A 21,918-nucleotide genomic window follows, 5' to 3' on the forward strand; every position below is an offset into this window, starting at 1 on the left:
TGTAGTTTGGCAGAATGAAATGCTTACCACTTACTTTCAACACTACTACTACTACAGTGTTTACCAGTGCCGATTTTTAACATTATACAGTGTTAAAGTAACACAAGTGTGAAAGAAGTAACACTTTGAAAGTGTAAGATTTACACTCATTGGTGTGGCCACATACAAACACTTTTCAAGTGTTAGATTTTCTAACACTGGCTATTTTGCTGTGTTGGACTGAAAGACACAGGTGGGCAGTCCATCATTCGTCAACAAAACGGGTGTCCGTCCATCGGAATTTAACCCAATTAGTGATGATCACAGTGATGGCCGAAAACCCACTTCCCGACACTGTTTAGTCAGTTCCTGTATATTCATCAGCAAAACGGGTATCCGTCAGTGACTGATGGAATGCCCATCTCTGCATATTACGAGTCACTACTAATATGCACTATATGCAAGTGGTGTGGGGGACTTCTTGATGGGATCTCTGCTGGGAAAAGCTAACATTTAAACAGAGGAGTGATGACTGAGGAGACTGCAAATAAAAAAATTTATAGAGATTTAGCCATCATAAGTCAACCACCATCTGATGACTTCAAAGCCATCGCTGGCCAAAACATTACTAAAAGCATTGACCAGTATTTAAAACATAGATGACATTGTATTCAGTTACTTCCAACAGTCTATAGTCTTCATTTCATAGTGTTTCTTGGCTGTGCAGCTTCCAGTCATTTGTGGGTTAATTGTTGCAATAATGGCAGCCAATCTGGCTCAAAGTGACTATTTTGATGAAGCAATAACCTTAAATTATAGAAGAGTGGAAAATGATAGTTGTGAATAAATAAGCTCGCTGGCGACAGGGTTGGGTATCCATCTGTTTTACTGATAAAATTTCAGTTAACATAACCCTCAAATAATCATTGCCCATTGAAATGAATTGAAATGCCATTAATCCATTCTAGCCTTTATAGAAAAAAACAACAACATTGTAATATGTTTTTAATAAGTATTACTTTAGAATATTGTACTTTACAAAACAGCGTTATAATATGGTAAAAATAAAATGTAACAAATTAAATAGTTTTTGCATCATGAGTTAATGCTTCATTTAAAAGCACCAATACTGACATACATCTATTTTAACACATATCAATGTATGGTGAGTACACACTAATACTAATACACATGCCATTTTTAAATAAAAAATACATTTTGAGCGAATAGTAAAGACATACCTGCTATGACAGCCACATCATTCTGCGTATCTCGTCCGTGCTTCTTCTTTCCATTATTCGTTGTCACAGTTTGATCTGGAAAAACACCAAACACATTTCCTCAATGGCGACTTATTATTGTAAAATGTGATATTTGTATGTTTCATGAGAGGAAAAAGTATATCAGCGCACCGAGGCTCACTCACGCTGCGATTGCATCTCAGCCAGGTGTAAACAGCCTCGTGTTCATAAATCAACATGACAAGAATGAAATTAGCTTCCTCCTGCTAGCTGATGCTAGAATCTGACTCTCCATGCAGCTGTTTGAACACCAGAGTGCATTTGAACACTGTCTAGCTCCTGAGTGTCATTTTCAACATGCATTTATCTCCTTTAGTAGGAGCTTCTCTGTATGGACTGGTGTGTACACTCAATGCAACGACACTAATAGTCTTTATTCAAATAAGATTAGAGAAGCATCCATTAAAAAAACATTACAGTACAATTACTCTGGCATCAGCACCTTTGAAAAAACAAAACAAAAAAACAACAACAACAAACCCCCCCCAAAGGAATGCTCAATGTTGAATTGTTCCTTAAGTGGAGGGTTAAAAGCCTTTAATTCTGTTTTTTAATCCTCTGAAAATTCTAAAAAAAACAACCTAACCAACAAAACTAAAACAAAACTAGGACTGTCAAAATTAAAGCTTTAACTGGAGATTAATTTAAATTCTTTACAGCGTTAAAAAAACAAAACAAAAACTCTGTTGTTGTTTTTTTAACTTCCTGTTACGACCTATAACCTGCAGCCAAACTTAGCCACTGGTACGAAGAAGGACAAACATGGACTATAGGTAGTTTTACTTGACACTTGTCAAAATCTCAATCTCAAGTAATTTGTGCACTTTACAAAGCCTTCGCAAATCAACTCTTAGTACTACTTCTGACCACAACTGAACCTGGAAGTAAGACGATCTGAGAATTGTAGGAAGATGTGATTAATCGCTATTATTTTGGAAATGTGTGTAAATTAACTAATTCAAAGTCCAAAACGTACAAACACGTTTTTTTTTAATTATTTGTCCTTCACTCCCAAAAACATATGAACACATTATTTAGGTTATTTTTTTAATTATTATTTTTTTTATGCAAAAGCATGCAGAAGGCTTTGATGCAGCTTCTGACATTAAGAGGTGGCTTGAAGCAATGGTAGTTATTACAAAAAAATTACCAGCAGGTGGCAGCAGAGTATAAGAGATCAACCAGGGCCATGTTGCAACAAGCTTTTTTCCCACAGTTTTAAACAGATTTGTGAATAATGATGAAACTTAGCTATATGCTAATGCTAATTGCTGCAAAATGGAAATACATAGTCAGATACCAATATACTTTTTTTCCTGATGAAAGAAGAGATTTTAATCGTTCTTTTGGTAGGTTCCATGTTTTTATAACAATAGAACACAATATTCTGTGGGCCCTGCAAAATCAGTCAAAATCCAGTAAAACAGCCGAGAGTGAAGGGGGTCGCTTCAGTGAAAATGGCTGGGAGTGAATGAGTTGATTAGTTAAAAAAATGAATCGCTAGACAGCACTAAAATAAACATCCATCAATCCATCCATTTTTGTGACCGCTTATTCCTCACAAGGGTCGCGGGGGTGCTGGAGCCTATCCCACCTGCCTCTGAGCAGTAGGTGGGGTACACCCTGAACTGGTTGCCAGCCAATCGCAGGGCACACAGAGACGAACAACCATTCACGCACAATCACACCTAGGGACAATTTAGAGTGTTCAATTAACCTGCCATGCATGTCTTTGGAACATGGGAGGAAACCGGAGTACCCGGAGAAAACTCATACAGGCACGGGGAGAACATGCAAACTCCACCCAGGAAGGCCAAAGCCTGGACTCGATCTCCTGTCCTCTGCACTGGGAGGTGGACGTGCTAACCAGTCAGCTACTGTGCCGCCAGTTTTAACTAAACAGTTTGTCTTAATCTAATGTAGAAGTTCTGAATACCTCATAAGGACTTTTCTGGCAGAAAAAAAAATAAGAATGTAAATATGTACAACTTCTGTTCAAAACTGTTGATATTCATTTGTCAGCAAGGCTCAAGTAAAAATGTTTCCTTGATGCCACAGGCTTAGCACATCAATCTTTGGGCAGTTTTGCTCATTCCTACGCAGTACTTGTCAAGCTGCATCTGGTTGGAGGGGTAGCGTTGATGCACAGCCATTCTCTCCAGAGATGTTTGGTCGGATTTAGTGTAAGTCTGAGCTCTGGCTGGGTCACTCAAGGACTTTCAGAGTTGTCTTGAAGTCACTCCTTTGATTATCTTGGCTTTGTGCTTTGGGTCGATGTCCTGCTGAAGATGAACTCTTTCCGCCAGGTCAAGAGCGCTCAAGAGCAGGATTTTATTCAGTGGGTCTCTATACATTGCTGCATTCAGCTTTTCCTTATCTTCCAGTTCCTGCCACTGAAGAGCATCCCCACAGCAGTATGCTGCCATCACTCCTCATTGTAGGGATGGCAGTGGTCAGATGATGAGTGATGCCTGATTTCCTCCAACATTCAGGTATTCAGGTCAAAAAATGTACTCTTTGTCTCCTCAGACCACACCAGAGAATTTTGTCGATCATCGTCTGAGAGTCCTTCAGGTGCCTTGAGGCAAACTCCAGACAGGTAAACATGAACCCTTTACTAATGAGAGGCTTCAGTCTGGCCACTCTACTTTTTAGGCCTAATTGGTGGATTGCTGAAAATATGATTACCCTTCTGGAACGTTCTCATTGTTCTACGAATTGAACTGAACTTTTGGTGGCGGTGTGTTGCGGACGGAAGATAATGGAGTCTGCTGTGCTCAGGGGGACGTTCAAAGCAGCAGACATTTTTATTGACTATTCGCCAAATCTGCATCTTGTGACAATTCTGTCTTGGAGGTCGACAGAAAATTAATTCCTTGGGATTTCAGTCTTGGTTGTGTCAACTGTGCGATCTTAAAGGTGAGTACTTTTCTGCATCATGTTGAATCAACTGAATTTAACGCAGCTCGACTCCAATAGAGATCGGTGGACATCACGTGATTATTTCTCTGTACACGCCTCACTATGGCAGGAAAGCAGAGGCGCAGCGTTAATGGACTGAAATGACTTTCCGCCCAAGAGCATTGACAGTCACTTTGATGAAAAGGACATGATATACATGCGCGAGGTGGAAAGCTTTTTTTTCCCCAACTCGGCGGCGCTGCTACGTGGAATTAGACCCTCTCTTACACCGGTGAGTGCTTTCAAATCTGATCATACAAAAGGCTTTACAAGTTTGTACAATCCGGATTTATTTCCCCTTTATGTGTGCGCAATATGCCATCGAAGTTAACAGTTTCACAAAAGTCTTGGCAGTGTTATTTATGTATGTTAGCAACTTAGCAGCTGCTAATTCGGCCGCGGCCGCCGTCATTAATGCCGTAAAAAGTCCTCTTTATGGTGTTGGTCAGTCATTAAATTCAACTGTGTAATATTTATTAAACCATAGCAGCACAAATGAACAGAACTGATTATTTCCCCCACATTTTGTGTGTGGTAACTGTTAGCATCTGCTGATTTAGCCACCATGTACAAAGTGCTCCATTGTCTACGCATTGGTTCCTCTTTTGGTAGCCTGGAGAATGCTAAATCCTTTTTTGCCTCTTCCCGTTGTGGCAGCGGGTCCACAACAGCTGTCAATCATTGTTAAAGTGTGGCGTTTGCCAATTATTCAAAGTGGCAGACGCGTTTTCTATGCTGCCAAAATGGCTTCGCTAACGCACCACGTTGGGACGCGTGACGTCAACTTTCGGATCTCTATTAAGATGCAGAAAAATCTCAAGGATAATCAGTGAAAATCGGAGACACTAGAGGTCAATTTTGTGATTCATGGCGAAGGCTACGTATGTGTATGTATGTGATTTCTTCTTCTTCTTTGTAACACATTTTTCAAATCCTTTTTCACATTGTCATTATGACATGTGTGTAGAATTTTGAGGAATTCGTTATGGAATAAGGCTGTAACATAAAATGTGGAAAAAGTTAAGTGCTGTGAAAACTTGAGTCATTACTTACTGCGTGTCAGAAAAAAATAATTACTGTATAAAATAGAATAAAAATAAAATTAATGTAGAATGAAATAAATGACTATAATAAATTATGAAATGCCTACTATTTTGCACCGGCCAATGAAAAGCAACCGTGTCATGTGCTGAAAACTCAGTCGTTAAAGTGTACAGGTTTTAATTGTGAGAATCCAATTAAAATCCTGTCCCCACAATTTATTTCTATTGAATCTAATTAAATCTTCCTGCAGAAATAAACAAAGACAAACTAACAGAGCCTTCAAAATAGAATGAAACAAAAAAATAGCAGCTCACTTAACCAACACAAAATACACCTTTTGTCATTTGATTAAATTAATTTTGATGAGTAAATATTATCTTATTAACCACTAAGAACGTGTGGATGGATCATTAAAAATAAATAAATAAATACAGGAAAAGCAATTTAGATATACAAGGTTTTTTTCATTGGATAACAGTGATATGCAAAGGTACCATTTTTGAACGAATCAATTAGTTTACTTTTTTCTTTTTTGTTATTATTATTTTTTGGAGAGCTCAGTATTGTTCATTCGGTAATTTTACCGATTCGACATGTCATCATCACTGCTCTCTTTTTTTTTAATATATATATATTTTTTATTTTATTTTGTATGTGCGTGAGTATGTGCATGTGTGCGTGCGTGTGAGTGTGTACTCATTAGTTCACCTAAAACCTATTAAAAATCCCATACCGTTCACCTAAACCGAATACTTCAGAATCCAGCGAGAGTCGCGAGGTTGTCAGGACACCCGAGGAAGGATCAAAGAAAAGAAAGAAAAGTGAAATCCAGCACCGACCAGACATTACCTACTACCCACCGGGTTACCAACCAGAGTCTTTCACCAACCCCACATCTAAATTCCAACAAATTAGGGAGACCTCTAGAGACCAAAGGAGTGAGATCCACAGACATCAGCCTCCACCGATTCAACGACCAGAGGAAGAAGCAGATTGTGTTTGAATTTCGATAGATGCTGGTGTGGTGGATCTGGCATGCATGAAAAACTCCACCAAAGAGGGGAGCCGTCAACCCCGGCCAGGACAGAGCAAGCACAACCCCCCAGGGCCCCCCAGGCCACGGCAGCGCCAAGGGACAACCCCCCCGGCCCGAATCAATTAGTTTACAATAACAAGGTCAGCATAAACTGACTCAATGCGGGAAAAAAATGAATAACTTGAACATAATTTTGATACCATTTTGAGCCCATGTTGAGAACTCAGGCAATGTTACAAAGATACAAAATTTGAACGTCAACCTGTGTTCAGCACACCTTGCAAAGATCGCGATGAAGAGTCTGCCAGCGCACCACAATTGGATTGGACCAATGGGCCTCGGACAGTGACCGATGAGCTTCCGGGGTTGGTGAGCGCCGCCTTTAGCAGTGCCACGTTGTTGAACTGCACCAATGATAGGCAGCCCACAAAACCCTTCGAAGCGGCCTCAGCTACCTCCTCGTGGAATGCGTCCAACCCTGTGCAGATACAGATAGTTTATACAATATAATATTTCACACAACAATGCAATAGTTCAACAATTGGAGTAATAATAATTCAACAATAATACACACAAAAATTCAAAATTAACTTAAAATTTCTAAATTAAAAATTTACTTTTATTTAAAAATATTTTAAATTAAATAGTAATTCAATAATTCACAGAATCATTCAACAACTGGAACAATAATATTTCAACAATAATTCAAAATTATTCACACAAATATATGTCAGATTCACAAATATAGCCACATTTTTTTTATTGTGTGCATTTATCATGACTTATCATTTGCAAATCTTCAATTCTGCTTGTGAACTGTTAAAGGTGCACATGTCTGCTGATCCACAAACAGATTAATTTTTCAGACAGATGTCACGCAGTTTTAGAGATATTCACAAACATGTTCTGAACATTCTGCTAAGAGACAGCGACATCTCCCGTTTTTCATTTTAAAATTAGAAATTGGAAAAAAAAACAAAAACGTGCCACTCTCTGATCCTCTCTAATGTGTTTATTTAACACAAGTCGGTCTGTTTATTTTACTTTATGTATCCACTCTGGAAAGTTTAGGTAAATGATTAATTATGATCAATTATAATGATTCTGATTTTGTAAAGAATAATATTTTATTTGTAGTTTCTGTGAGCAACCCCAGGAAGAAAGGTTTTCACCGTGGTGAAAACTAATGGGGATACCATTTTGAACAATAGACAAGTCAGAAAACAAAACTATTTTTTTTACTCAAATTTTGCATTGCCTTGAAACCGGAAGACATTCTTTTTCTGCTACTGCTACTTTTATGGCACTGCAGCAACAGCCGAATATGTAGCGGCAGAAAAAGAAAGTCTTCCTGGTCAAGACACGCAAACTCCAAACGCATCCTAATATATGTTATAAACCAATCAGCAGCTCAGCTTGAAGCCTTTTCCATTTGTACTGCCTGATGTGGAGCACCCAGAGTGCACGCCGGCACTTCTTTTTTGTGGCACTGAATAACCGAATGGCACATTTGAAAACGGTCAGCGTTTCCGAACAATCAGAGTGGAGCAGAGTGTGCTCAGAGTATATTTCTGAACGCACCCACAGATATGGAGATGGTGCTCTCTCATTGCAATGGGAGCGTGGAGGGGAGGAGCCTGGCTAAAGTGGTAAAAAAGATGGCGACGTTGATGTTTTAATCAATGTGACCGCAGAGGGAGCATTAAAGGGATACTTGACTCATTTAGCCATTTTCAGCAGTAAAAAGTTAATAATTTGATGTCTTCATTATTTTTCATGCACAATTAATACCTTTAAAAAATAATTTTTCCACTAGCTGTTGACTGAAGAGGACATCACCTGTGCTGAGGAAGTTTGCTCAGTTTGCTGACCAAACCCATAAAACAGGTGAGCCATGATTGGTCGTTACCTACTTCCTCAGCACAGGTGATGTCATCTTCAATCGACAGCAAATGGAAAAATTCATTTTTAACTCTTTTACTGCTAAAAACGTTAAATGACGTTTAGTAAAAACCTACGGAGGAGCGCCAAAGACGTTAAAAGACGTTCACCAAGTTTTTTGGGTTTTTTTTTGGAAACAGGTGGAGGAAAGCCTTGGCCAGCTGTGCTGAAAGTATCAAGCAGATCTAGTTAATTTAATGCCTATTTTTGGCCCCTAGATGGCAGCGATGACTCTCTTTGGACAAGATTGGGTAGGCGTCAGTAGAATGCGTGAGGCGGAGCTAGAGTGTTGAGGGGACAATGGCTGAGGAAGCCATAATGGCGACCGGTTGCAAGCAGCTCACGCTTGAGCATTTTTTTCAAAGACGAAAAGCATCGACCAATGCTAAAAAGCACATTGATGACGACGATGATGATGATGGTGACTCCGAGGTTGACGCCGAAGTTGGAAGCGTTGACGCGGTGGCTATGATCACGTCATAAAGCCTCACCGGCTAGTGATGCTAACGCCGGAAAACGCGGAGCACAACCGAGCACGCTCAGGCGGACGTTCAATCGGACGACGAAGAGTGCCCCGAGTCCAATGCATATTCATCGGAGGAGTGGGTACAGTCTGATCACGGAGAAGACACTGGTTATGGACTACGATGCCACCATGAATGGAGCGGATAAGATGGATCAACCACCCGGTATAGGAACTGAAGGACATGAGGAAGCCAGACGTAACACCACCGTAACGTCACCGTATCATGATCCTGAGAGTAGACTTGATGGCAACATGGCCAAACACACACTGCAGTATATACTTGCTATTCCCCGGAAAAAAAAGCCAGCAAGAAAGTGTAGCGTCTGCACGCTAAGGGGCCATCGCAGTAAAACTAATCTGTTGTGCAAATCCTGCTGCGTCCACTTGCACGCAGGGGAGTGTTACAAAAAGAAAATCTGTATTTGAAACATCCACACAATTGTAAATAGTTTGCCAAATTGTTTTGTCAAATTGTTACACTGTTGAATGTAAATAAATGTATTTTGCTATCAAAAAACTCTTTTTCATTGTTGGTGGTAGTGTTTTACAGAAGTAAAGCACTGTTTAGGTGTTTGTGGCATCATTCATGGAAAAAAAAAGGTGTCAAATTAACTAGAGTGCATGAAATAATATCGTTTCATAAAAAGCTTGACTTCCCCTTTAAAACATGCATGTGCGAGCATATTGGTCGCAGTCTCGAGCCATGTTATATATGTTTGGCTCAGACAAGGTTGTAGCTCTTGGTTAACACCTTGAACAAAATGGAGGACTTACTGATGACTTTACCCAACGTCAAAGTTCTGATCAAGACTAGTTCTCCATCAAAGGATAGGGTATATTTTCTGTGGATGTCCTGGTCCACCTGTTTGAAGAGAAAAAAACAAAGTAAAGTAACAAGTGCAAAATATAGAGCTACTTGTGAATACTGAGCTGATAGATTCTTTGATTTTAGTGTGAATGCTTGGTGAATGATGGATGATAATGAAACACCGGAAGCTTTGAAATAAGGTGCAATGAACCTAACAATTGTTTTAGTAAACAATTCAGAACAGTGTTCAACAAATCTAATCTACGTGTTTTCACAAACTTTAAATCTATTCTTTTTGATCAACCTAGTGTGTTGCAAACAAAGAATACATCTTTGAAAATACATGACCTACCTGACCCAAATACATCTTACACATCCTTTAAAAACAAGTAGAAGGATTATAACAAAGAAAATTGAATGCTTGTCTCAAAGCATCCTGTCCTAATATAATAGCTGGCTTATGGATGACAATAAAGTAGTGAACGCCTAGCTATCTTACAGCATTAGCGTCCGACCCGAGGCGCTGACTTGGCGTTCCGAGCCAGACCCTGTTTACGACGACCAGCGTGGAAATAACTCATGTTATCCTTGGCACCTTTTGAAGCTGTAACAGCTCCATGATGTTTGGCTACTCTTCAAAGTTATAAACTAAACTGGCCGTCCAAGCTGCTGCCCTTAGTCAGCAGGACACATTACATCCTCTATTTGTCATTAAGTCTTTTCAAAGTGTTTGGCTGCAGATGCCCCACAGCACTTTTTAAACACTTGAAAAGTTCTTCCTGGGGGAGTTTTTTTTCACAACCCGGCCAGCCTCATTAATACCAGGCCACGAGGCCTTTGTGAAAAAGTCCCAATTTGCATAATAAAGTAATTAATCAATGCTAATGCATTCTGACAGACACCACATTGCTGCTGGAATAAAAGCACGACATTTGAACACGGGTCCACCCTCGTGTGTCTGCCTCACCTGTACGTAGATTTTCTCCTCCACTCTGTGGATTCGTACTCGGTGGAGTCGTCCATCTGCCAGGTTAGTGGCAGCGGGGCAGAAGACGTCTGGCTTCCTGTCCGTCTGCAGGTGGTACCAGATCTGCAGGCTCCCTGGACACAAGGCACAAATGTGAACCGCGTGGCCCCTTTTTTTCTTTATTTATGTCACGTTCGCTTTTGTCTGATGGAACTAACAAGTGTGAAAAACAAGTGATGTGAGGAAATAAGAAAGCGCCAGTGCTGTGCAGATGTAAGTGTTTTTGTAAACACTGAAGACAAGTCAGTCTTCAGGGAGCCTAATATGTCTTTTAAACAGTTAAGGTCAGAGTCTTCAAGGAACCTAGCATATGTTTTTTGTACAAAATGAAGTCAAGTTAGTTTTCAAAGAACCAAACATGGACATTTTTGTAGACCTTAACGACAATTTAGTCTTCAAAAATCCAATACTGAAAATGTCACCGGCATCACAGACAACTTGAAAGATCTCAGCATTTCTATTTTTGTAAAGACAATTTAGCTTTCCACAAATCCAAACATGTTTTTCGTAAATAATGAAGACAATGTATAGTCTTCAAAGAAACTAAGGTTTCGTAAAAATCGAAGAGTTTAGTCTTCATAGAACCTAGCCGACTCGACAGTATGTTTTTGGAAGCAATGATGATAATTAAGTCATTCATAGAACCTAACAAACATTAATGGCACTTGTACTATTTACAATGCTAAAAGAACCTAGATTATACTTTATAAAACAGTAGTTCTAAACCTGGGTTCGACTGAACCATAGGGGTTCGGTGAGTCAGTCTCAAGGGTTTGGCGGAGGTCAAGACACAATCCCAACTCAAATGATTTGTGATGATATGCCCTGCTTGGTTATTGGCTGCAGGTTATCACACTACATTGCTTGGTCTGTCTGTGCTGTAGGGAATTTGGTGTGCTCTGTAGTCATATTGTGGCTGTTGTGGTGGTACGTCATGTGATTTCTTCATTACTGTAACCTACTATGTTGAGCAAAAAAAGTAACCGGTTGGACAAATATCTGCAATAAGAATTTGCATGTATAATGAAACGTATGGTGTTCTACAGGATTCTATTCTGGGGCCTGTGCTGTTTTTATTGTATCTGCTGTATCTTAAGAAAACAATGGTTGTTGCTTTAAAGTGCTCTATAGAAATAGAGTTGAGTTGATTGATGGGAGTGAGTGTCTTAACTGCATGATTTGCAATGCCGAGTTGAGCAATTCTAGTCCAACATAACTAGCTATCTAGCAAATTAAAGGAACGCTTTGGTAAGCTGCATGTGTTTGGGGAATAGAAGAACACTGAAATCAAGGTGAAGAGAGCAAGATTCGATGAAAAGGTTATTCTCACTGTTTATTTTGTTCACCTACAGTATGTCTTCAATTAGAATAAAAAAATCAAGAAAAAAGGGTTCGGTGAATGTGCATAGAAAAGAGCCACTGTTATAAAAAAATATTGACATTTAGTCTTCAAAGAACTTAATGTGTTTTTTGTAAATAATTACGACGATTGAGTGTATTCATCAACAGTGAACACAATTTAGTCTTCAACGAACCTACCATGTTTTTCATAACGATTGAAGACAAGTACGTTTAAAAAAAAAAGTTTTAAATACAATTTAGTCATACAATCACAGTCAATGTACGTGTTTTCATAATCACTGAAGACATCTTCAACAAACCTAACATAGTGTTTTGTGAACATTCACAATTTCTGTATCTAATGGACCTATTATTAAGATAAGTCTTTTAGATGTTTGTTGTAAACTTTTAAGACAATTTTAGAGTAACAATCATTTATTTATTTTTTTTTTTAACGTGGGAGTCTTCAAAGAACCTAGTATAGGCCGTTTTACGAAAATTGAAAACAATTCAGAATACCCAATACTTGTTTTTGGTAAGTTTGAGGACAATTTTGTCTTTCGCCTTGTAAACATTCAAGAAATGTTGGTCTTTAAAAAAAAAAAATACCCGTGAAAACAATTTCATGCTCAATTAACCCAACATTAGTGTAATTGTAATTACTGAAGACAATTAAAATTTTCAACATAAATACAGAGGAGACTTTCCACCAATCTGATTAGCTGGATCGGTATCAGCTGATATTTTCTGCAAAATCGGTGATTGACTGTAGGGAAATACGACATTGCGTGTTATATTCAATGTTTATCGATGTTTAAAAAATTTAAATAAAATTCCCCCTCGGGTTCAACTACTACTGTTTTTCACGCATTTCAATTGGCGTCAGTTATACTGTTCGTAAATTGTTGCTATTTGCGGGCCGGGCCAGTCCAATCCTGATCGTGCTACGGAGTTATATTTAAATATAGTATAGATGGCTACAAGAAAAAAAAAAACTCTAAAATTTTCCCAGCACAGACAATAGGTAAACAGGTAAAAGGTAAACAATTTTTACCTTCTACTAGTACATGTGAGCCAATCTGTGCACGTACCGTTCCTGGCCACGATGACAGCAATGTACTGGCGGCTGAGGGTGCTGACGGACAAAAGCATGGCAGGACTCTGCGAGGTGATAAAGCTGAATGAAAAGTCCTCTCTGGCCCGACTGCTGCTGCTGCTCTCCGCCTGCAAGCTTTTGTTCAGCATCACAGAGAAAGGCTCCTGAAGTGTGTAGGTCAGCGATGACTCTTTGTCGAAAGACACGGACACCTCTGCAAAAACACCACAACCACAATTCATGGGTGATTGGTAAAAAACACGTACACCAATACAACATTGGGACATGAAAATGAAAACAAAAGACTCATAAAAGTACCTCACAGCTCTCACCAAAAGTAAAGTCACCAGTAGATCATTTGACTATGATTTACTTTTATAAATGTGCACAACCAGGATTGCATATTTTGTAGGTGGAGTACAGTATATAGAAAAAGATACATGTATTATGCGTAAAGGGATTTATAAAACAGATCTGATTTACACTGGCTGATTTTGTGTCTTTAAATAGCACATCTGAAAACTAGCATGCAAAGAAGTACCAGCGTAGTGCAGGCATAGTGAGAGGCGGCAGGGAGAACTCTGCTCTTGCAAATATTTTTGAAATGCCAAAACAAATTATTGCGCCATATCATCTATTCAGCAATGCAATTTGAGTTTCTATTTGAGATCTATGGGCTGACTTAGTTGCGTGTCACAGCCAGTCATGCCATATCACCTGTGACAAAACTACTTCCAACTCATTTTCATGAGTGTGTCGAGGTCATTCTGTCCCAGAAGCACTTTCCTGCATGTGCTGTCCCACATTTAAAGAGAATGTTGGACACATATGTATAAATACTGTACAGTGTACATCCAATTGACCTTCTGCAAAAGCCTCCAAGAGATAAGAGATATTTTTATTACATTTTAAAGAAGAAACTGTGAAGACAATTGATTTTAATTTGAACTTGACATATGTGTTTTGGGAATTAGAGTATTTAGGGCCTTCATCATACTCAACGTGTTTTTGTAAATATCAAAGATGAGATTTTTTTTTTCATTTTCTTTAAAGAAATTATTAATGTAATGTAGTGTTTTCACAAACACTAAAGACAATGAAATTAGTGTAATGTATGCATTTTTGTAAAACCTTGTAAAGTGTGTAGAACAACGGATCTCTACAAAGATGGTTTTCTTAAAAAAGTCTAATCAACTAATAATTACATGTCTTTTGTGACAGCTTGAAGTACCGGTACTGAATGAATGTTTTCACCCCCCAAAAAAACTCACCCTAATTGAACTATGGACAGGCTTCTGCCTCCTTTATGCTCAATAATAAATCCTTTAATTTCCATATATTTTGTTTAGACTCCAGTAGAGTTCACATGTTTATTGAACTTCAACCCAACTTCATTAGATGTGAAAAGAAGAAGCATCATTAACAACATCATTAAAGCGCTCGGTCTCGTGTTCCACATAAAATGTAAGTGTGGCCTCATCGTAAAACGTTCTCGCCGGGAGCACAGAACGTTCTTTTGTTCCCAACACGACCCCCCAAAAAACAATTTGTTTGCCGTCAACGACAGCGGCTGCAAATGAGAATCGAACAACTGTCGTCACGCTGTGAAGTCACGCTTGATTTATATCATCCTCCCACCACACCACATGGCTTTGTTTTCTCTACATACAGACATCATTGGCTTGGGCGCCATATTTTCTCTCCAGGCTGGGTGAGAGGACTAAGACATTCTTCCAGGAGGACATTTCATGCATTTCAACATCTTACACTGTTTGAAATAAGGGTACGACTCAAGATAGAATCAACTGTAATTAGGTCTGCTCGATTATGAAGAAAATATGAATCATGATTATTTTTGGTAATAATTTAAATCACGATTAGGACGATCATTTATTTTTTGGTACATAACAATAAAATGTTTAAACTGTTATGTTTGCTGAATGACAATAAAACTGAGTCTGAAATATTAAGACAAATAAAATTCTTTGAAACACTATAATTATGCAAGTACCTTTTGGACGAAACAAAATTTATTAAATTAGTTATTTTAAAAATTTTAAAAATGTGCAAATGTATCAATTTAAACCACTCAAACAACTCAAAATTAGTATTATCATAATGTAATAATTGAAATTGTAATTGAATTTCGATTAATTGCACAGCCCTAACTGTAATTATGGATCTTAAGTAGCTGTACATTTTTCCACAGCCAAAAAGGTACAGGTATGGTCCTAAAATGTGGAAGCAGCAAGAGCACTAAAGTAAGAGCCTTTGAGGGTACCATTCCTGTAATAATTAAGAAAAAAAAATGCCCAGTGGTGCCTAGACCTTATTTTAGCCAATATCAAAGGCGCGGGTGTGTGTTTTTTAACGACATGTCAATAACATGTCAGAGCGTTCACGTGCACACTCGGTCGCGATGTGTCCCCTTGCACAAAATGTTATGCAGATTTTAAGAATTTCGCGGCCATTTTTTATGACTGTTGCAGGATGCCTGATTTCACGGCCAATTTTCTTAAAAGTTGTGATAAAAGTTGCAATTTCTTTGCTGCTGCTCAAACACTTTTTCTGCTAATTTTAAGTGGATTTTTACAAGAGGTGTTTGCAAAAGCAACAGATATTTTTAAATATGTAATCTAATGAAAATAGGTAGAAAACTTAACAAATTTTCACTTTAAAGCACTTTTTTTAGCTTACAAACTGAAAAGCTCATCATTAAACAACAAGTTCACATAACTTGGAAAATTGAAAAGAATGCAAACATTACAAGTGCATACATGCACATTATAATCAAAATATATATTTTTAAATTGCCAATGCTATGAAATATGCAGTGCTTAATGCTATTATGGCAAAAATCATTGCCATAACTACTACTCCATTTCCTCCTCAAAATCGTCTTGCTTCCACTTGATCTATCTGAAAAACATACTTTTGTTCACTTTTAGTTAATAGAGTATGATGATATATCTTCAGTTTATAATTGTACACATTAAAAACATGTTTAATAATTTATTTAGGTCAGAAAACTGTCCAACTCTAGGCTTAACATGCATTATTCATATACAAATATTATATAATTATATAACTACGCACCGTTTCTCACCTTCATTGTTATGGCCGACCGACCTCAACCCCATCGCCTCCGTGAGTGTGATTTGCCGAGACTGTCAAATTGCGGCGCATTGTCTTCCGCTATATACTTCCGCAAGCAACATTAAGTCGACCAATAAGACGAGCGGATTCTATATCGTCATACTCTATCCTAGGAACGTTACTGTAAATTGTCATATAAAGGGCATTGTTGTTCATTAAATTCCATTAATATTTTACGGACTATTTTGGGATCTCATGGTATTACGGGATAAAGTGCGTTCCTTGACGACGCTTACATTTCTAAATATAGGACAATTCCGTATTTCAGGTAATGGTGGGCAAACATTCACATGGATTTTTCTTAGCGTGAGAATGGACAGAAATGCGTGTGTGTCACGCTCAATGCGTGAGTATTGACAGCCCTCCCTCTAAGGGTTGGGACCGCTTTGCGTGGTGGGTTGCAGCGGCATGTCTGCTATGAGAATGCAAACAAAGGACAACAAAAAAAGGTGTGGCATGGGAAGTCTAAAACATGTCCCCGAAATAGACAGGGATTGACTGTAATTCACTGCAATTGACTGGTGACCATTCCAGGGTGTACACAACCTCTTGCTGGAAGCCAGTCAGGTCACTCTTACTAGGGATTAGAATTGTTGTTGCTATTCATGTTATAGTTGTGGGACAGATAGTAATGCTGTTCCACCTGAATAAACAATTATTTACTTTTTTCCCCCAACAATCTTTTTCTGAGCTTCTGCCTGCCTTGTAGCACTCTGTAGCCTAAATCTGATAGAGTGCCATCAGGGTGTTTATAGCAGAAATGGTCCTTGGTAACAATGTGGTCACAAGAAAGCAAACATGTGCCTCTCTCAAGAGTCTGCTCCTGCAAGGGATGGAGGGACTAAAAAAGCCAATGATCCGAAACAGTAAGTCGTTTAGGCGAACCTACTGACCGAATCGCCAAGATAAAAGAAGCGAGTCGCGGTAGATAAAATAAATGGAGCCCAACAGGGCTGTTAAAAAAAAAAAAAAAAAAAAGGAACATGGCCGAGAGAATCTCCACACTGCAGGGAAAAAGGGGAACAAATGATTGGACTCGGCCTTCCGGAGAAATAAGAAGCTTGCCTTAATCCTTGCAGAGGACGGTGGCAAGAGAGGACACAAATATGACGTGTAACGTGTCGTCAAGGTGACAGCTGGGCTTCATTGAAAACATTTCAGTAATAAGTGGGGGCAAATGTTTACACTTTTCGCTTGTCAACACTTTGTGTCTAGTAAGACGATTAAGTTGTGATCTCATTGGCTGCTTTATCAAAGAAGGGCATTTATATAACATGTATCCCTAATTTGGGGTTAAAGGATTGGATACATTAAGTAGCCATGAAACACTTTTGCCAATAAGGTTGCAGTGGGAGTCCACGCCTTTCTCTAACTAGCAAGTACATAGCGTGAGAAGCTAACATAGCAGAGGAAATAGGAACAACACTGCTAAACTAAACACAGGAGCTTAAAACCTAACCTCTCCAACACAAGTGTTACATTATAATATTATCATAGTATTTGGAAGGGAAAAAAAACCTTATGACGAAGCAATAATGGACATACTGTGCACTAGTGGAAGAAAAGCATCCATGATACATTATCATATCTAGTTAACTGAAAAATCAGTATCCTAGTTTTCCTACAAAAATTAGCGCACATACAATTAAAATAAGAGAGCTACTTTTTGCTCATTATTTGGAATATTTTTGTAGCTTTTTTTGGTCACCGTAATCTTTTAAGTTTGAGTTGCACATTTTCATTGGATAGTTATAATATGCACTCTTGACAAGGCACAATATAGTTTGATGAAAAAGCTTGTATAGTTGTGTTCAATTTAGGCTCAGAAACTGCTTTTTGTATGTATATTAGTAATAGCCAATACATTTCATTCATCACTAAATTTCGTATCTTTAAAATAAAACAATACTTGCTGCTTGCTTGCTCTCAAAACTTGTCAATTTTTGGTGGAAAGCACAGACATGGCCTGCCTTCATCTCCTCGCCTCGTTATTCACTGCATCGCCACACTGTATTATAATTATCATTTTATCCAGTGTTTCGTGATGGCATTTATTGATAGCTTTGCACTGGTTTAGCATGACTTAGTCTTAGCATGTCTTCCCCAATAAATTTCTTCTTGTTCTCATTTAGTGTTAATGATACTTGTCAGCTTATTCACCACCATGGAGGGATTTTTTAAGGAGGTGCTGCTTTATATCCATCACGCTAGCTAGTAGCCAGCTACAGCTGCGGACTCCCGGAAGTCTGGTTTTGTACATGAGGAGATGCAATGACATCAATAAATATTATCATGATTGGTTAGTAGAGGCCAAATCTTACTTCAGCCACTAACAGGCCGCGCATGTCGTCTTGTCATCTTCGGAACGTTTTCGACTTCTGTGGTACAGTGCAACAGAAGGGAACTGCCCGTAACAAAATATGGGACAGCCGCAACATGTCTCGGGCATGCGTACCCTGCCTCTCGCTCACCTCAGAAATGCGACTGATAGGGCGGTTGACCAGACTCATGCTACATTCACACGAAAACTGAAAAGGCATCTGGAACGCTTCATTCGCTAGCGTTTTACCACCGCATAAAGTTTTTTGGAATGATTGCCGCTCATACATGCATTCGTGTACACCGGAGAGGAGGTGTATAGAGCACCTTACCAGTCAACAAAAACAGAGCACTGCCGACTACTTCCACTTTTTTCCTGGGCACTATTTTCTCCAGCAGCAAGAGGTTTTTGAGGTACGTGATAGCACTTCCGCTTTTTTAGTGGTAATCCGAAGGCCGGCAGTTCCGCGAAATAACATTTGGCATGGATGGTAAACACTGCTGCTACCTCGGTACAGTTCAACAGCAAGTACATACACTTACCAGCACTTGTATGCTACTTCCTTGCTCACCATTCGGTCCCGGTTGGCCGTGTTGTTGCGCTCGGGGTGACAACAGACAGGACGCTGTGTGTGATGTAGCCGGTACTCGAAGTCGATTGGCTAACGCGAGGTGAAATGTGAAAAAAGTTAAAATCTTTGGCAAACATGCGAGTATGCGGATTTTCGTCACAAATGTGCGCATTTTGCTGCACCGCCCCGCGTTTCAGCGCTCCAAACGCGTCCTCCGCGCCACCCCACGCACTTTCGTTTCGGTCCACACGAAGTACATTGACTACAATGCAAACGCGCCGCCAAAAGGGCCCCCCCCCCGGTTTTGGTGTGAATGCAGCATCACTCTCCGGCAAAGCCGCGAGTGAGTGGTAGGAGACATGGGGGAGATTATCAATCCCCATACTTGTTTTTCATCCGACAGCAACAATTCAACAATACTCTCTCTCTTAATTTTACAGTAAATATTGAGTCTGATGAAAAACAAATGTCCAATTAACTTTTCTTTAGGAGTTTGGATATCATCGCTGTCCAATAAGTCACATTTAAAAATTTTATATATATTTTTTTGCATATTTATCCAAAACACAAATTTAAAAACGGTTCCTTCAGTATCAGTATTTTCATGGACTGCTACAATACGCACCGCTGACATAAACAGAGAATATTGTAGTAGATGCCCATGTTTGTTTTTTATCTGACAGCAACAATATCAATGTCAAAATACTATTGTAAGAAAATATAGACAATGTTAAAAAAAATGCCAATCAATGTCAAAATACTATTGTAAGAAAATATAGACAATGTTAAAAAAAATGCCAAACATGTTTTCAATTGGATATTGTCGCTGTGACAAAAAAGAACACAATTGTGTTTTTTATTTGACAGCATTAATATTCAAAAGAGAACATTTTTAGAGAGGTTTTAAAGAATATTGCTACCAATGCATTTTGTATTGTAACAGTCAATATGGGACACTGCAACATCAAGCTCCTTAACCATAATGCAGTAAATGGAGCGTTACCTTGGTTACATGAGGTCCCGGCATAGGCCGACTGGGAGCAGTCACACGCATAGCCGTTACTTTTCTCGATGCACCGACCCCTGTTGTGGCACAGACTGCTGGAGCCACTGCAGTACCCGGGGCAGCCTGCGCTCACGCCCGGCGTCACCTTGGCCCGCTCCTCCAAGTCCAAGCTCCGCCCATTCACCATCAGGCTCCTCATGCAGCCCAAGAAGCCCCGCTGCAGCGATGTCGTTCCGCCTGCAATGACAGCGATTTAGCTGCATGTCGTGATGAATTAACTACTTGATTTACTTAATTTTATGGTTATTGTGGATTCATAATTAACTGTAAGAAAATAGATCAATGTAGGAATTTATTTGTAATAATATCTCATTATCTTTGTCACGTCTTGGCTTGGATCATTCCAAATCAATCTGCTTCTCACTATGTCAAACAGAAACTCTACAGTTTTGCCCAAGCTGTAGTAAAAAGAGCCAGTGGAACCTCATATGAGCATCTAGTGGAAGACAATTTGGCCTTTCGACATTGAGAATAGAAAGGCCATTAAACTCCAATGTCTAATATGAATTGTGGGTGTTTTTTTTTTTTGTTTTTTTTACTTTTATAGTTACATTATTTTTTATTAGCTGTAGGTCTATTTGTAAATTGACTTTATTTTTATTTTATTTAAAGTCATTTTATAACAACAGAAAGAGTATTATGAAAATGTCATCTCTCTTTTTTTTTAAGAAAAAACAAAATCAAGTTATATTATTTTTTAATGAATAGTTTATTTGTAGATGGTCTTAAAAATACAAGAATGAAGTGTTTTTAGGAGCAAAATTAAAAATAATTTTTATGACTTCATTTTTTTTTTGAAAGAAAACAAAATCTAATTAAGTTTCTTTGTAGGTGGTGTTAATAATACAAAAATGAAGTGTTTTTAGAAGAAAAATTAAAATTAATTTTATGACTTCTTTATTATTTTTTTAAAGAAAAACTAAATCAAGTTATAAATTTTTTTTTTAATCACGTAGCTTCTTTAAAGTTGGTGTTAATAAGACAAGAATAAAGCATTTTAGAAGCAAAATTAAAAATAATTTTTATGACTTAATTTATTTAAATTTTACTCCTTAACATGCTCTGAAATGTGTATCTTTATTGGGAAAAAAAAGATGATAACAAATTATGTAGTTGAAAAAGTAGGCCACAACTTAATGATGACCAGTTGAGGAGCCCTTGGTATAGGTTAAGTCTCTTTGGCGTATATGATTAGATAGGTGACTTGACCTAGGCCGTTGTGCGGTTGTGACCTTTTTCCTGGCTCGGCATCTTCCTATCTGCACTCTTTCACACTTAACAGTTCGAACCAAAAAAGACCATCGAGTCACACATTGTCACATGGGCTAGGCAGTGTCACCCTCTTCTGGGGGTTTGGGGTGGTTGTGCAAGATAGTATAAGATTAGGAACCATTTTGTACAGATTAGACCTTCTTCCACATCCAGCAGAAAGTGCTCTACAGCTGTGTATTCAATCATTCTGGCACACTTCAACTGAGAATATGTAGTCTTGTGGTTGTTATTATTAGTATAGTGAGCATTAGCATTAAAAAAAAAAAAAAAGAACGGTGAAAGTTCCCTTCAGAACTTTTCAGGACTGTGTACGTTTTAGGTACATCAAATTTCCCCCTGTTGGCTTTCAACAAGGGACCCTTTATCAGGAGGTGACTAGCGACCAATAGAGCAACTTTTGGAGACTCTGACTTCCTCCAAGCTGCAATCAAAGCAGGAGATATCCGCCTCTGCAAACACAACCACAGTTGCGC

At 38.6% G+C, this 21,918-nt stretch overlaps 1 protein-coding gene across 1 annotated transcript in view; it reads right to left on the reverse strand.

The window, feature by feature from the left end:
• Positions 1-21,918, reverse strand: part of LOC144060422 (contactin-associated protein-like 5) — a 147,702-nt gene that overhangs the window by 12,702 nt on the left and 113,082 nt on the right. The window contains exons 18-23 of the mRNA XM_077579967.1: positions 20,111-20,350; positions 13,056-13,274; positions 10,564-10,697; positions 9,563-9,650; positions 6,599-6,799; positions 1,221-1,295 (exon numbers count right to left, since the gene is read on the reverse strand). Of these exons, the coding sequence (XP_077436093.1) occupies positions 1,221-1,295; positions 6,599-6,799; positions 9,563-9,650; positions 10,564-10,697; positions 13,056-13,274; positions 20,111-20,350 (957 nt within the window). The remainder of the gene's footprint in view (positions 1-1,220; positions 1,296-6,598; positions 6,800-9,562; positions 9,651-10,563; positions 10,698-13,055; positions 13,275-20,110; positions 20,351-21,918) is intronic.

Source organism: Vanacampus margaritifer, chromosome 11, assembly GCF_051991255.1.
Source record: "Vanacampus margaritifer isolate UIUO_Vmar chromosome 11, RoL_Vmar_1.0, whole genome shotgun sequence".
Lineage (NCBI taxonomy): Eukaryota > Metazoa > Chordata > Actinopteri > Syngnathiformes > Syngnathidae > Vanacampus > Vanacampus margaritifer.